This window comes from Nicotiana sylvestris, chromosome 3, assembly GCF_000393655.2.
Source record: "Nicotiana sylvestris chromosome 3, ASM39365v2, whole genome shotgun sequence".
NCBI lineage: Eukaryota > Viridiplantae > Streptophyta > Magnoliopsida > Solanales > Solanaceae > Nicotiana > Nicotiana sylvestris.
In genome coordinates this window covers 202,315,468-202,331,971 of record NC_091059.1, presented here as the reverse complement: position 1 = coordinate 202,331,971, position 16,504 = coordinate 202,315,468, and the positions used below count along the sequence as shown (strand labels likewise).

The following is a 16,504-nucleotide window of genomic DNA, read 5'->3' as shown; positions in this document are numbered from 1 at the left end:
AAATGCTTTATGATTCTCCCATGACTTATTGACATGAGGCTTATAAAAGAGGGCCCTTTTATTTTATCGACACTTAATGAAGAAGACGTCTCAACTTCATAATGGTGTTAAAATACGATGAAAGTAATAGGAAAACACACGTTTTGTATGAAACAACTTTGGCAAGTTTTCATTCATAAACTTTTAACAAGTGTTTGACTGTTACATGTATTACAATACATCTACAACTTTTCTCGTAACTGTTTTTCTTGTAACAGATTTGTAAATAACATAAACTAAACAAGGTTTTTTTTATAACCTGTTTCAGTACATAGTCATGACCCTATCTTTACATGTTAAGAAGGGTTTGAGAGGTGACTTTGTTTATGAGTTTGAGAGATGACTCTGTTGTTCTCATGAATGCTGAAGACTTCGTAACTTCTTCTCAACACTTGCTTCAGTTTGGCCGACTTTTATTCGATACTCGTATCTGTTTCTTTGCACCTATCTGTGTATAATATGTAGTCCCCCAAGTGTTTGAGCGGTGAAGTATGAAGCCTCGAACACTTGTTTATTTCTTTTTACTTTGGCCCTTTTCCTGAAATAGAAAAATATACGGGACTCGACTATATGATTATAGATGAAGACTGCCTAACTCGTGTGTATTTCCATCAGATTAATTGTAACCCTGGGCTAGGAATTTATGCATACTCCATTTTTCCTTGCAGGTTGTGACTCATCATTTGGCACGAGTTAGGATATTTAGCCTAGCATCTAAAATCGTTAGTAAAATATTAAAAAATCAAGAGAAGAATTTTTACATGATGATACCCGACCGTAGGTACTTTCTTAAAAGTAATATCTTTTTAAGTGGACAGCATTCCAATGTGAGGGTAAAACTTTACCATCCATTGTTTCCAACTGGTATGCTTCTTTTCCCGCAATGCCACGAACTTTGTATGGTCCTTCCCATGTTGGACTTAGCTTTCCTGAGTTAACAACTTTTGTAGATTGGAAAACCTTTTAAGCACGAAGTCCCCAATTTTGAAAAATCTGAGGCGTGCTTTCCTGTTGTAATATCGTTCTATTACTTGCTTTTGCGCTGCCATCCTTATCAATGTAGCCTCTCTTCTTCCTTCAAGTAAATCTAGGCTAACCCGCATCTCTTCATTATTAGATTTCTCCGTTGCCTGATAGTACCGTGTGCTTGGCTCACCTATTTCAACTGGTATTAAGGCTTCCGTACCATAAACCATCGAAAATGGTGTTTCTCCAGTGCCTGTTTTGGTCGTTGTACGATAAGCCCATAGTACTCCGGGTAACACCTCAGGCCAATTACCTTTTGAATCTTGTAACCTCTTTTTCAAGTTATTGATAATAACTTTGTTAGTTGATTCCGCTTGTCCATTCCCTACTGGATGGTATGGCGTAGATGTTATTCTTTTGATCTGCCAACTTTGAAAAAATTCTGTAACTTGTGCTCCAATGAATTGTGGTCCATTGTCACATACGATCTCCTTTGGTACTCCAAAGCGGCATATTATATTGCGCCATATGAAGTCTTTAACTTCTTTTTCTCGTACCTGTTTAAATGCCCCTGCTTCTACCCATTTAGTGAAATAATCTGTAAGTACGAGTAAAAATTTTACCTAACCTTTCGCTTGTGGAAGTGGACCTACGATATCCATTCCCCATTTCATAAAGGGCCAAGGGGTTAAAACAGTATGTAGTAACTCAGCTGGTCTGTGCATATTATTGCCGTACCTTTGACATTTATCACATTTGGACACGAAAATGGTTGCCTCTTCTTCCATCTTAGGCCAATAATATCCTGTGCGAATTAACGTTCTTACCAGTGACCGTCCTCCTGCGTGATTCCCACAATGTCCTTCATGTACTTCTCTCATGACATATTCGGTTTGAGAAGGGCCGAGACACCTTGCTAGTGGTCCGCCGAACATCTTTCGATAAAGATTACCTTGATATAAACAATATCGTGCAGCTCTTTTGCGAAGCGCGAAAGCCTTTCCTTTGTCATTAGGCACGGTTCCGTGCTGTAAAAAGGCAACAATTTCATTTCTCCAATCCCATGTTAGATGATTAAAATTTACCTCGTTTTTGTCAGGTTCGAGAACGGAATGAAATAGATGTATGACTGAAGCATCTGTATTGTTTGCTATGTCTGCTGCGGATGCAAGGTTTGCTAAAGCATATGCCTCTGCATTCTCATCTCTTGGGACTTGCACTACTTTCCAAGTTTGGAATTGCTTTACTAACTCCCGTACCTTTGCGAGGTATTCTTGCATTCGTGACTCTCTGGCTGTGTAAGTCCCCAGCATCTGATTAACCACGAGTTGAGAATCACTCTTGATTATAATCTGTGTTATGCCGAGTTCTCGTGCCAATTCTAAACCTGCAATTACAGCTTCATATTCTGCTTCATTGTTAGTTATAGAATGACATTTTATAGCCTGTCTAATGGTCTCACCCGCAGGTGGTACGAGGACTATTCCTAAGCCTGCCCCTTTTACATTAGATGAACCGTCAGTGTATAAAACCCAAGTCCCCGGGTTCGCACCATTAAAAACTAATAATTCTTTTTCTGCTTCTAAATGCATCCCCTGGCTAAAATCAGCCACGAAATCAGCTAGTACTTGAGACTTTATAGCGGTCCTGGGTTGATAAATAACTTCATATTCACTTAGTTCTATAGCCCATTTTGCTAATCTTCCTGAAAGTTCATGTTTATGCAAAATATTTCGAAGCGGAAAAGCAGTAACTACAACAATGGGATGACATTGAAAATAAGGTCTTAACTTTCTAGATGCCATGACCAAAGCTAATGCTAATTTTTCTAGCTGTGGTATCGTGTCTCAGTTTCCAATAAGGACTTACTTACGTAATAAATAGGAGATTGTTTACCTTGGTCCTCGCGGACTAAAACAGCACTTACCGCGACTTCAGATACGGCCAGATAAATAAGAAGTTTTTCCCCTACCTTCGGTTTTGCCAACAACGGTGGTTTTGACAAATAAGTTTTCAAATTTCTAAGGGCTTGCTGACAATCTTCATTCCATTCAAAATGATCTTGCTTTTTAAGTGCAGAGAAAAACTTAAAACACCTTTCTGAGGATTTGGAAATAAATCTCCCCAAAGCTGCAATTCTTCCCGTTAATCGTTGTACTTCCTTTTTATTAGTAAGGATATCCGGGATTTCTTCTATTGCTTTGATCTGAGAAGGATTCACCTCAATACCACGGTTAGAAACAAGAAAACCCAAAAACTTACCTGATGCAACTCCAAATGCACATTTTTCTGGGTTGAGTTTCATATTAAATTTTCGCAAAATTTCAAAAGTAATAGATAGATGAGAAATATGATCATGAGATTGCTGGGTTTTGACGAGCATATCGTCTATATATACCTCCATTGTTTTCCCTAAATGTTCTTGGAACATTTTGGTGACCAACCTTTGATAGGTTGCCCCAGCATTTTTGAGACCAAAGGGCATTACTTTTTAACAATAAGTCTCCCTGTCTGTGATGAAAGAAGTTTTTTCTTCATCACCAGGATCCATTTTGATTTGATTATATCCTGAGTATGCATCTAAAAAACTTAAAAGTTCATGACCTGCGGTCACATCAATTAGTTGATCTATATGTGGTAAGGGAAAGGAATCTTTTGGACATGCTTTATTTAAATCAGTATAATCTACACAAACACGCCACTTACCATTTTTCTTGGGTACAACCACTGTATTAGCTAACCAAGTTGGATATTTTACCTCACGGATTGATCCGATTTTTAATAATTTTTGGACTTCATCCTGAATCACCTTGTTTCCGTTTCTTTTGCTTTACTGGTGTGAAAGAAGGGTCTTGTTTCCGTTTCTTTTGCTTTACTGGTGTGAAAGAAGGGTCCTCGTTGAGTTTGTGAGTCATCACATTTGGAGGTATCCCTGTCATATCAGCGTGGGACCAAGCAAACCAATCTAAGTTAGCTTTTAAAAATTCGATTATCATACCTCGCATGTTCGTGTCTAAATTAGCCCCGATATAAACCTTCCGTTCAGGCTGTTGATCAAATAACGTCACTGCATCAAGCTCTTCAATCGTCGTTTTGATACTTTCATTCTCTTCAGGTTCTTGAATTGTGTCAGGCCTTGAGTCCAAATCTATTTTCTCTTGTTCAGTTGAAGTTTGATCTTTTTTACTTTCAAATGTTTACTATAATTGCTATTTTGCTTTATTTACGGTGCTCATACTTGTTACAGCGTTGACATTTCTGGCCATCTGCTGATCCCCACGAATTTGACAAATTCCCCATGGTGATGGGAATTTGATAACTTGATGCAGGGTTGATGGGACAACATCCATATCATGTATCCATGGCCTTCCCATGATCATATTGTAGGCCATTTCCATATCAACTACCTGAAATTTAGTTTCCTTCACAACACCCATAGCAAAAGTTGTTAGTATTACCTCACCTTTTGTTACTACACTTGAGTTGTCGAAACCTGACAAGGTGTGCGCCTTGGGTAACATTTTGTCTTCAGCTTGCATTTCCCGCAGTACCCTTAGTAATATAATATTTACAGAACTTCCTGGATCAATCAAAACTCGCTTTACATTAGTATCATATACAAGTAAAGATATTACCAGTGCATCATTATGTGGAGTTGTCACTCCTTCGTTATCTGCGTCATCGAACGAAATGCTTTCATTGTCAAGGACCTGCCGCACCCGTTTCCCGTGTGTAATTGTTACCTTAGAAACCTTGTTTGAAGCTGTGTAAGTTATGCCATGAATATCTTCTCCCCCGCTTATGACATTCACTGTCCTCTTGGGTGAAGGAGGTTGTGGTGGTTCTTGTCTGTTCTTCATATAAGCTTGTTTTCCTTTCTCACTAAATAACTCAGTGAGATATCCTTGCTTCAATAAATGATCTACTTCACTTTGCAGGAATCTGCATTCTGAAGTTTTGTGCCCGTGATCGTTGTGAAATTCGCACCAATGATCCGGATTGCGTCTACTTGGGTTTGACCGCATTTCTTTCGGCCACCGTACCTTATCTCCCATGCTTCTTAAAACAGCTACGAGCTCGGAGGTAGAGACGTTGAAATTATATCCACCGAATCGTGCCTTTAAACTCCGGTCATCATCACGTGATTCTTGTCTATTCCGATCATTCCTGAACTTTGAAGAAAAGCTAGAATCCCGGTTCCTTGACTTTTGATCGTATTGTTGGTTATCTTGCTTCGACCGTGGGTCCTTTCCTGCGGGTCCCATATATGGATCGTACCTGTTTTTACCTGATCTTTTTTCGGAATCTGACCTTCGGGTACCGCCCCTTTCTTCATGATGGAGCTTAGGTACGGTATCTTCTTCGATTCGCAGCTTCGTGCTATACCTATTGTAAACATCATTCCATGTGGTTGCAAGAAATTCTCGAAGACTTTCTTTGAGTCGTCTCGTGGCTTCAGAACTTTTGTCGTTTAAATTACTTGCAAAAGCTATAGCAGCCCAATTGTCAGGCATACGAGGTAGAGTCATTCTTTCACGTTGGAATCTATCAACGAAGTTTCTAAGCAACTCCGAATCCCCTTGTTTGATTTTGAAAATATCTTCCATCCTTTTCTCAACTTTTTGTGCTCCCGAATGTGCTTTAATAAAAGAATCTGCAAGCTCAGCAAAAGAATTAATAGAATTTTCAGATAAAAGAGAATACCAGGTTAATGCACCCTTGGTGAGTGTTTCTCCAAATTTCTTGACCAATACTGATTCAATTTCTTGTTTGGTCAAGTCGTTGCCTTTCACGCCGGTTGTAAATGCAGTCACGTGGTCACGTGGGTCTGTAGTACCATCATATTTCGGGATGTCAGGCATTTTGAATTTTTTCGGAATTGGAAGGGGAGCAGCACTAGGCTTCCATGGTTGTTGTGAGTATTTGTCCATGTCTACTCCTTTTATTACAGGTGGAACTCCAGGGATTTGCTCTATTCGCTCATTTTGTTCCTTCAGCTGTTTCTGCAAGGTTAGTACTAAATTTTGCAAATATGAATTATTTAAATTACCTAGTCCCCCTTCTTGTGGTTCACTGGGGGTTGCTCCGTTTCCAGAATTATCAAGACCAGAACGGGGGTTCTCCAATGTATTATTATTAGGAGTCGGTGTAGGTGGCGCATCAGGCAATCGACTAACAAGTGCCTGAAGAGCTTTGCCGACTTGTGCATCGATTAGCTTTTGCAAAGCTTCAGTTGTAACTCCTTCAAAATGTTCAGATTGATCTTGTTGATCAGCACGGGATTCAGTAACAGGAGTGCCTTCACGATATTGACGTGGTGAATTTAAAGGAGAGGGAACCACGGTATCTTGATTTTGATGTATTTGATTTTCATGGTTTCCCAATGTGTTGTTACTGTTGTTGTCGGCGTTATTGTTCGACATGGTAACAATAATAGATAAGATATAGCTTAAAAGGAAAGATTATCAGATTCCCGGTAACGGAACCAATTTGTTTAACCAAAAATCTGAGCCCTTGGTCAAAGCTAAAAGAAAAATTCGGGTTACTGATAATCAGGAGACAAAAAATAAAATACTTTTTGAGAACAATGGTAGAGGGTAAATAGATAAGTATTTCAGTGTATTCTCAATAGTATATCGTCCTTACAAATGATGATACTTCTTCCTTTTATAGATCATTCTAGGTAAAGGAATAAAGCATCAGTTTTAATGACATAATCATGAGCAATAAATGACATTAAATAAGCCGTTATACAATCATTCCTATTAAATACCAACTTTATAACGTATCAGACATTTAATAATGAATTTGGACTCCTTTCTGTCATCTGATCCTTGCTTTTAATGCCTTCTAATCCGTTGACTGTAAATAATTTAAATTGGTACGAGACTCGTATCTATACATCGTCTCGTGCCTATTTAAATTCTTCTTCCCGTGGCTGTTTTCACCGTGTTTTCACCGTGCCTCTTAGTCAATTGCTGTTCTTTGACCATTCAACTAATCCACGTGTCATGCCACATCATTTTTAATATAAATTCAGTTTTTTCCCAATACACTAATAAACTTGGATAAAGATTCTTCAGATAACCTAACTCCATCCAATTTCACCTCTTGCAAAGAGTCAAGTTTTCCTTCACCATTGAAAATTTGTTCATTAAGGGTGCAACGAATTAGATTAGTGGTGGCAAAATGGTTAAAAAAAAACAGTTAACCACCCATATTATCCACTAAAAAATGGGTTGGATAATGAACTTTATAAAAACGGGTCAAATATGGATAAGAACCATATTATCCATTTAGAAAATGGATAACCAATGAGTAACCATGGATAACCAATGGATTTACTTTTTTCATCTGTAAAGCCTCAAATTGGGGGTTCCTCAAGTTAGAGAGACTAAGAATTCTCCCAAAAGTAATCATATACAAGAAGTCTTGGATAATCCATATTATCCGCCGATTAACCCGTTTTTTATCCGTATTAAATATGGGTCGGATCGGATAATCGATCCGCTTTTTCATTACCCGTTTTCAACCCGAACCATATCCGACCCGACCCGCCCGTTTGCCACTCCTAAGTTAGATGATAAACGGTAAGGTATGTTGACTGAAAAATACATGGCAATGAGTAGTACAAACCATTCTCAAATCTCAAATACACCTCATGAAAATCGTTTCTGTCTATCAATGGCATCAGATTGTTATTAACAATATTCTTACCGTAAATAATATAATCAAATTTAACATGTACAATCCGTTTCTCAGCCTTAATTAACCTACTTTTCGAGGTCTCGAGAGAGTCAAAGATCCAGTCCGAGAACTTGTTATGTGCTTCTTGGGTGGGAAGTGGTCCAACCAAGCGGGTATTTTCAAAGAAAAGGGACTCGTCAAAGTTGAAAGCACAATATGATGGTGTGTTACGATGCCATCTCTTGGAAACAAGGCGGACATGAACTAGGTCCAGAAAATTAAGGTAGCAAAAGATTGAACAGATCGGAGAAGATGATCCGGTAATTGCAACGTTGGATCAGTACAAGACATTATAGGTACATTAAGAATATCTTCAACTTTTTGAGACATGCAGAGTTCAGCCATTGCGTGGAAGCTGAAACAAGGCAAACCGTAAATCTAGTCAAATTAATTTAGTGATATTTTTCCAAGAACTTATGTGTAAATATATAAATAGAGAGAGATTTACCACTAAGGCCCAAGTGATAGAGAGAGTAATTTATTCTAAATTTTTTTTGAGAAAGCAATAACTAATAATTCTACCAAAAGTAATTCGGAAAATTGAAAATTAGGGCCCAAGTAAAAGTAACCCATTGTCCAAGCTTAATTTTCATACTTTCCTTTTTTTTTTTTTTGGCTAAAACTGCATCTACTTTCCATATATTAATTTTTCCATATATTATTAATTGTTTTTTAAATAGGGAAGTAATATCAAAATCATATGAAAAAGTTATAGCCGCACTGCCACATTTTGTGTTTATTACAAAATTCTAAATGAGAACAAGATACTGTATATATTTTGCTTAATTCAGCCAAACCAAAAATGCCACAATTAAACACCAAAGTTCAAATTCGGGAAATAAATTGCGCCACATAAAAGAGCATTCATGTAAAAGGAAAATGAACAACAATAAAAGCAACGGAATTAGCCAAAGTGACGAGAAATACTAATGCCAAATACTAGAGTCAGGGGCGGACCTAAGTCGTGGGTAGGGCAGTGACGGATCTAGATAGGCACTTGTGGGTGCTTAAGTACCCATTACCTTTGATCATATTTAGTAAATTTGCATTGGCTATAATAAAAATATTTAGATAAATATTAAGTAAGCATCTATAACTAAACTTTTTTCCCCTCTTCTTTTGGAATTTTAATTGGCGAACATTCATTAGTTTAAAATCCTCGATCCTTCACTGGTAGAGGGTCACCAAAATCCGTTAGACTCGGCAAAATCACTATATACATACATATATATATATATATATATATATATATATATATACACACACACATCAAGAACCCGTTAAATATTTTACTGATGCCCCCAAATTCTCAAAAGGCCCCGTGGTAGAGTTGGTTGAGTGTAGTGCTGAAGCCGCCTGCCCCTGCTTGTTGTCTTAGGATTGAGCCCCAACTTCCACTTCTTAGGTTTTCCTTTCCCTTTAATGATTTCAAAGATTACTTTACTTAGTAGTCAATTGATTCTTTTTTTAATTTATCTTTTTAAAATTCAATTATCATTTAACACTTGTACATAATATACAACTTAATTAATGTTATTTTTTTTCAAGTCTCTCCCTCAAAATCAAAAGCTCCAAACACCTATCTTGCAAATAAAAAAAATTACAAACCCTTCTCTCTCGTCAACAATCATTTTGACAAAGTAGCAGCATCTATCGATTCCGGCAACGACGATTGAGAACTTGTACTTTGTTGATAAGTTATCATAATCGTTAAGTTTGCCAAAAAATTTCACTAGTAATTGGCATATTTAAAGACAGTGCGCCCCTCTCCTACTAAAATTCTGGATCCGCCTCTGACTAAAGTACTTGAAAGTAAATAACGAAACATAAATCAGAACCTTAGTTGAACCAACACAAATATGTTGGTGTTAGATTTCAGAGAATCCTTGAGCTGAAGAACCCTAGAAATGGAAGAAGATGTGCAGATAGAGAATGAATTGAGGAAGAATAAAATTAGAGAAATATATCTTCTATATTCTTTAATGTAACAGTACAAAGTATTTATACATGTACACTTAATTATCAACTCCCTAACAGATTAGTGGTCTCTACAGTACTCCTAATAACCGTTTGTAGTATCTGTACCTTAACTAACTAACTAACTAACTGATTCCCTTACTCTCTATTACGTTACTCTTTCTGCTTCTACACTCCTGATAATGCCCAACTATGCCTTTTAAAGGACAAAGCGGTCGCTGCAAATATAATCCGATTTTAAGTCCGGAATCGAATCCTCAGGGAACTAACCTATCTATTACACTCTTCGGCAATGTTATTATCAACTCAATCAATCTCTAGATGCAAAATATTTGATCAATAAAGATTGGGTTTTTGTTTAACTACTTAAACTACTACTAAAAACAACAGTAAGCTAAAACAAAGATAATTTAATGGTAAAAAGGTCTAGAGCAGTGATTTCCCCAATTGCTAGTTTAGGTCTTGACTCTTCCGCTATAATCTCGCTGTAATACTTTATGAGGATTAAGAGTTATGGGTTATCGTAATTATCTCTCGATCAACTACAATAATTTACTAGATCATTCTCTCGAACTACTCTAGCTGACAATAGTTATGCAACTCTAAATTATCCCACCAAAGTTTTGTTATCTCTAAACCCACTTTTAAGTTCAAGTAATGAATCTCTTTAATTACCCAAAAGTTGTGTTGTTCAACAACTATCTAATCTAATATTCTTTCTCAAGCAATATAAGGTAATTAGACATGATTAATCAAGGGCCCATTCAATTAATCACCATACAAAACGTAGTTGAACAATCATATCATAAATTCGGTTCGATTATAACAACTTGAGTCAAAACTTCAACCAACAATTGGTTCCACCAACCCTAGATAAGTGTTTAGCTACTCATAACAAAATAAGAGAAACTACTAAATTGTTCATAATGTAAAATTGCAAGAATTAAAAGGAGAAAGAAAAACTCTAATGTTTGGTTGATCTTCTCACTCTTGTTCTTGCCTCCAAAAGTAGTCTAAAATTAGCTTAGAATCAAGTTGGGCGAGTTTCTAAAGCTTATAAGGGTTTTACAAAAGTTTTCCCGAAATTACACGTTGGTCCTCAAACTTCCAGCTGCGTGAACAGTGCACCGCGGTCGCGGCCAACCGCGGTGAAAGCTGACCTTTCTGCCTCACTTCATTAACCTGCCGCGGTCCACCGCGGTCGCGGTGGCCTTCTTGCCCAGGTTATTTTTTGCTTCTTTGTGCTCGGGTACTTCTCGAGTGGGTGTTTTCTTCATATTATTCGCCTCCAAAACACTCCATGTTGCTTCCTCTCATATAATATTCCATGTGGTACAAAAGAACACTATTTAGATGACAATTTATCTATAAAACAACAACAAAGTATGGTCATCTTAAGGTGTAAATGTCAACTATATAGCCTATTATCAACTCCCCCTCAAGCTAGGTGTATGAAAATATCAAATAAACCTAGCTTGGACACTAAGTACTCATATTGAGCTCCATGCAGTCCTTTAGTTAGCACATCTGCCAACTATTCTTTGGTTCCCACATACTCTATCTTGATTAGCCCATGCTGAATTTTTTGTCTTATAAAATAGCAATCAATCTCCATGTGTTTGGTCCTTTCATGAAAGACAGGGTTGGTAGCTATTTGTATGGCCGTTTTATTGTCAGTGTAGATGGTAGCTGGCAATTCAAACACCAGTTTAATGTCCTTAAGTAATCCAAATATCTAAACTAGTTCAGCTACTGTTATTGGAATACTTCTATACTCTGATTCTGTAGAGCTTCTAGAAATAGCGCTTTACTTCTTTGACTTCCATGATATCAGTGAATTCCCATACTTTATGAAGAAACCAGACACAGACTTCCTAGTCAAGGGACATGCTGCGTAATCAGCATCACAGAAGGCTGAGATTACACCTCTCTTTTGACTAGACAGAACCATACCTTGCCTAGGGTGATTCTTAACATACTTGATCACCCTGAGTGTTGCCTCCATATGAGATTTCTTAGGCTTTTGCATGAACTGGCTGAGAGTTTGAACAATAAAAGCAATGTCTGGTCTTGTTACTGTCATATATAGGAGTTTTCCCAGTAGCCTTTGATAGCTAGTAACATCTGGTAATAATGCATCATCCAAGTTGTTGATTGTGCATGTGTATTCATCATACTCATGCGTAGTGAGTTTCACATTTACGTCAAGGGGTGTAGTAGCAAACTTTGCAGCACCTAAGCCAAGTTCAGAAACAAGTTCTAATGCATACTTTCTTTGATGCATTAGAATACCCTGTGATGATCCTGCAAGCTCTATCCCAAGGAGGTATTTTAACTCTCCTAGGTCATTCTTCTTAAAGGTCTTCTGTAGTGTTGCTTTGGTCTTTTCTACTAGCCTCAGGTCTGGTCCTGTGAAGAGTATATCATCCACATAGAATAGTATAACCACAATGTAGCTCCCAGTCCCTTGTACATGCAAAGAGTGATCATGTTGACTGTATGAAGCCAAAACTAATCAATGCCTCTGATAACTTTGCATTCCACTACCTGGGTGCTTGTTTGAGACTATACAGGGAAGCTGCAAGCTGGCCTACTCTCCCCTTGACTCTGAAAACCATGAGGAGGAGTCATATAGATTTCATTAGGCAAATCATCCTATAGGAAAACATTGTACACATCCATTTGATGGATATGCCAATGTTCTGAAGCTGCAATAGAAAGGATGGTTCTAACAGTATCCATCTTAACAACTGGACTGAAAGTTTCTTGATAATCAATCCCTTCCTGCTGACTGAACCCTTTGGCCACCAGCCTAGCTTTAAATCTTTCAACCTCCCATGTAGTTTTATATTTCACTTTAAACATCCACTTGCAACCAACATGCACCTTTCTTGGAGGAAGTGAAATAACTTCCCAAGTGTGATTAACCTCCAAGGCTATTATTTCTGATTTCATAGCCTCCATCTACCTTGGGTATTAAACGACCTCTTCATAAGAGGAGGTCTCCACAACAGTGGATAAGGCTGCAATATAAGACAGGTAAGAGGGAGAAAGACTGTCATAGTATACATAGTTGGCCATGGAATATGGAGTAATAATGTTAGAAGGCTGAGTGACAAAGTCCTTGAGCCATAGTGGGGGGATGTTTAGTTCTGAGAGATCTCCTCAGTGTAGGACAAGGCTCAGGAGCAGTAGACAAAGAGCTATGCTACCTTTTGATAAGGTCGGGGATAAGTGATCATCATATGATGAGGTAGATGAATTAATGTGAGGAGAGGGACATATATCTGTGGGCAGTTCTTCACAGTTAGAAGGTGAAGGAAGTGGCTTGAATATAAGAGGAGAGACAGACAAAGAGTCCTTTAATGGAAATACATCCTCTCTGAAAATAACATCTCTATTGACAAAGAAGTGTTGTGTAGCAATATCTAAGAGAATATAACCTTTTTGAGTGCTTGAGAATCCCATGAGCACAGCAGGCTTGGCCCTAGGCATGAGCTTATCTGTCTCCTGTACTTGCTTTGCAAAACACAAGTAGCCCAGAGTTCTAAGATGTCCTAGCTGAGGCTTCCTATTGTACAACAACTCATAAGGTGAACACCCCTTCAATGCTGATGATGACAGTCTGTTGATCAAGTATGCTGCAGTAATAACACAATGACCCCAGAACTTGATTGGAATATTAGCTTGAAACCTCAGAGCTCTGGTGATTTCTAGGAGATGTCTGTGCTTTCTCTCAACTACCCTATTCTACTGAGGAGTGTAGGCACATGTGGTTTGATGAAGGATTCCAAGGTTATTGAACACAATTTTACATACTGAATTTAGAAATTCAGTACCATTGTCAGATCTCACCATTTTTATTGTTTTATTGAACTGTGTTTGAACAAAGGCAATGAACTGTGGTAATACAAAACACACATCAGATTTCAGTTTCAGTAAGAAAACCCAAGTCATTCTAGTGAAGTCATCAACCACTTTGAGAAAATATCTATAACCATCAAAGGTTGCAGTTTTATAAGGTCCCCAAACATCTACATGAATGAGATCAAATGCATTAGTACTCTTGATGCTACTGATAGGAAATGGTGTCCTGGTTAGTTTAACACAAGGACACACATAACAGTTATTGATGGTATTAGTAATACTAGCTAGTTTGACAGAAAATAGTTTCTTCAGAACAATAATAGATACATGGCCAAGTCTCATGTGCCATAAGACTATATCATTGGGACTGATTGGAGGTCAGCCTTTGAGCTAACAGCTGCCAGGGACACAATAGTCAATATCTTATTTCTATGTTATTGTAGGAAGTACAAACCATCTCTTTCTCTACCAATCTCCTTCACCCTACCATTGAAGAGATCTTGGAACACACAAAAATCAGGATAGAAAGAGGCAAAACACCTTAAGTCCCTTGTCATTTTTGACACTGATAACAGATTATACTTGAAATGTGGTACATAGAATACTTATTTTTAGAGTGTTGTTATTTGATATCTGACTATCTCCAATATGAGTTAATTTAGTGAAATCTCCATTTGGCAAGAGAACTTTTCTAGAGATAGAGGGTTCAACTATGGAGGCTTTATTTAATAGATTGACATTGGACACCATGTGGTTTGTTGCCCCTGTGTCAATGATCCACTCTTGTGGACTAGTGAAAGCTAGTAAAGCAATACTAGTAACTCCTGCATTAGCTTAAGAAGTAGGTGAAGGACTGTTGTCGCTTGTTGAAGGAGAGCTGACTGTGTTGTTGTTCAGAATTTGCATGATTTGATCATATTGTTCCTTGGTGAAGGGAAATGCACTACCTCCTCCATGTTGTGGTTGTTGCTCCATACTTGTAGAGTGATTGTTGTTTTGCAAAGGTTGAATAGATCTTGGCTGCATAGTAGTCATCTGTGAACCAGAGTTTGGCTGTCCACAGGACTGTGTGTATGAGCTTAGCTCAGGTAGTGAATTGTAACTACCAGAAGTTGATCCATACTCAGCTACTGCATTATAAGCACCAGCTCCCCCTTTCTTCTTAAACTTGTAGTCTGCTAGATAACCAACTATTTTATAGCTATGGCCCTTTAGTTTATAGAACTCACACTAGATTAAAGTTCTTTCTGTATTTTGGTCTATTACCAGGCTTAGAACTGTATAGTGTTGTAGATTCATAGTGTCCACCAGTGGCATTAGGTGAAGACCCTAAGATTCCTGCTGATCCGGTTACATTTCTCTGACTCTCCTTACTTATTAACATAGCAAAAGCTTGATTTACAGAAGGAACATGTTTTATCATAAGGATTTGACTACGAGCTTGTGAGTATGAGTCATTTAAGCCCATAAGGAACTGATACAACTTTTGTTTATGAAGATGTTCAATAAATTTCTTAGTTTTAGGCCAGTCACAACCAGGATGTGGAACTAGATCTTCAGTTTCATCCCATAGGTCTTTGAGTTTTGAATAGTACACAGATATAAAGGAGATACCTTGAGTTATGGTTGCAATTTTCTTGTGTAGGTTGTAGCATCTAGTGCCATTTACTTTGTCAAAACGCTCTTACAAGTCCATCCATACAATGTGAGCATTGATTGCATATGCAATTTTACTGATCAAAGTCGGTGCTACAACATTCATCAGCCATGACAAGACAATAACATTGCATCTTTTCCACTGATACCAGTATTTTTCTCGAAATTTTTCCTTCTTCCACCTTCAGTCAACCATTCCGAGCTTATTTCGACCTAAAAGAGCAATTTTCATATATCGATACCATAGTGAGAAATTATCTGTGCCTGTTAATTGAAATGAAATCAGAGATATTCCACTCATATCCTTAGGTACCAAATACAGAGGATGAGTGACTGGAACTGAAATTCCTTCTTCAAATTCATCCTCCGATGAGGTTTGAGAGGTTTCAGTTATAGTTGCAGGTGTTTCCTGCTCATAATTGTCAACCGCCATTGCTGACGACTTAGAGCTTCAGAATTGAGATGCGAAGAAGAGAATTGAGTAAGGAAGAGAATTGAGGAGATGATTAGAGATCTGGATCAATTTGTGAGCTTCAATTCATAGCTCAAAGCTATGATACCATGTTAGATTTCGGAGAATCCTTGAGCCGAAGAACCCTAGAAATGGGAGAAGCATGTGCAGAGAGAGAATAAATTGAGGAAGAAGAAAATGAGAGAAATATCTTCTACATTCTTCAATGTAACAGTACAAAGTATTTATACATGTACACTTAATTATCAACTCCCTAACAGATTAGTGGTCCCTACAGTACTCCTAATAACTGATTGTAGTATTTGTACACTAACTAACTAACTGATTCTCTTACTCTCTATTACATTACTCCTTCTGCTTCTACAGTTGGTATTTTCTTTAAGGGAATTTGCCAATTCTAAATCGACAATTTTAGTTTTTTGAGTAGAATAATAGGCAATATCCAGTGGAAGTTTACAAACTCAGTCATGGCATCCTGAAATCGCTTCTCTGATTCTTCAGCCGCTCCTTGTTCCAATGTGTAAATATGTACTTTCTGCGTGTGAGAGAGCGAGTGAAGTGTGACTTTAAATAGTATGCACCGCCATGGAGAACTAATCAGTGAGTTTTAGAGACTTATTTTTTGGAAAACTGAAAATAGCAGTTAACTTCATATATATTTAAAATATTTATTTTACTAATATACTTACTCTGTAAAACTTTATTCAATTTTTAAATCTTTAATATCATTATATGCCATTAAATAAATTCTACTCCTACCTTTTAAGAGACTAGATTACA

The 16,504-nt window shown here is 37.5% G+C and overlaps 1 protein-coding gene across 1 annotated transcript; it reads right to left on the bottom strand.

Moving 5' to 3' along the window:
- Window positions 1-14,430: 14,430 nt before the first annotated feature.
- On the bottom strand, window positions 14,431-15,685 carry LOC138888580 (uncharacterized). Its single transcript, XM_070170468.1, has 4 exons — window positions 15,566-15,685; window positions 15,402-15,465; window positions 14,863-15,279; window positions 14,431-14,771 (listed from the first exon to the last, which is right to left on the bottom strand). The coding sequence occupies exons 1-4, from the start codon at window positions 15,683-15,685 to the stop codon at window positions 14,431-14,433; spliced, it is 942 nt and encodes a 313-aa protein (XP_070026569.1).
- Window positions 15,686-16,504: the final 819 nt, after the last annotated feature.

Coding starts and splice junctions, on each gene's coding strand:
- LOC138888580 (XM_070170468.1), bottom strand. CDS start 15,685: ATGGCGGTTGACAATTATGAGCAGGAAACACCTGCAACTATAACTGAA. Junction 15,466..15,565: donor TCACTCATCCTCTGTATTTG/GTACCTAAGGAT, acceptor TTGCTCTTTTAG/GTCGAAATAAGCTCGGAATG. Junction 14,772..14,862: donor ACTATACAGTTCTAAGCCTG/GTAATAGACCAA, acceptor GTTATCTAGCAG/ACTACAAGTTTAAGAAGAAA.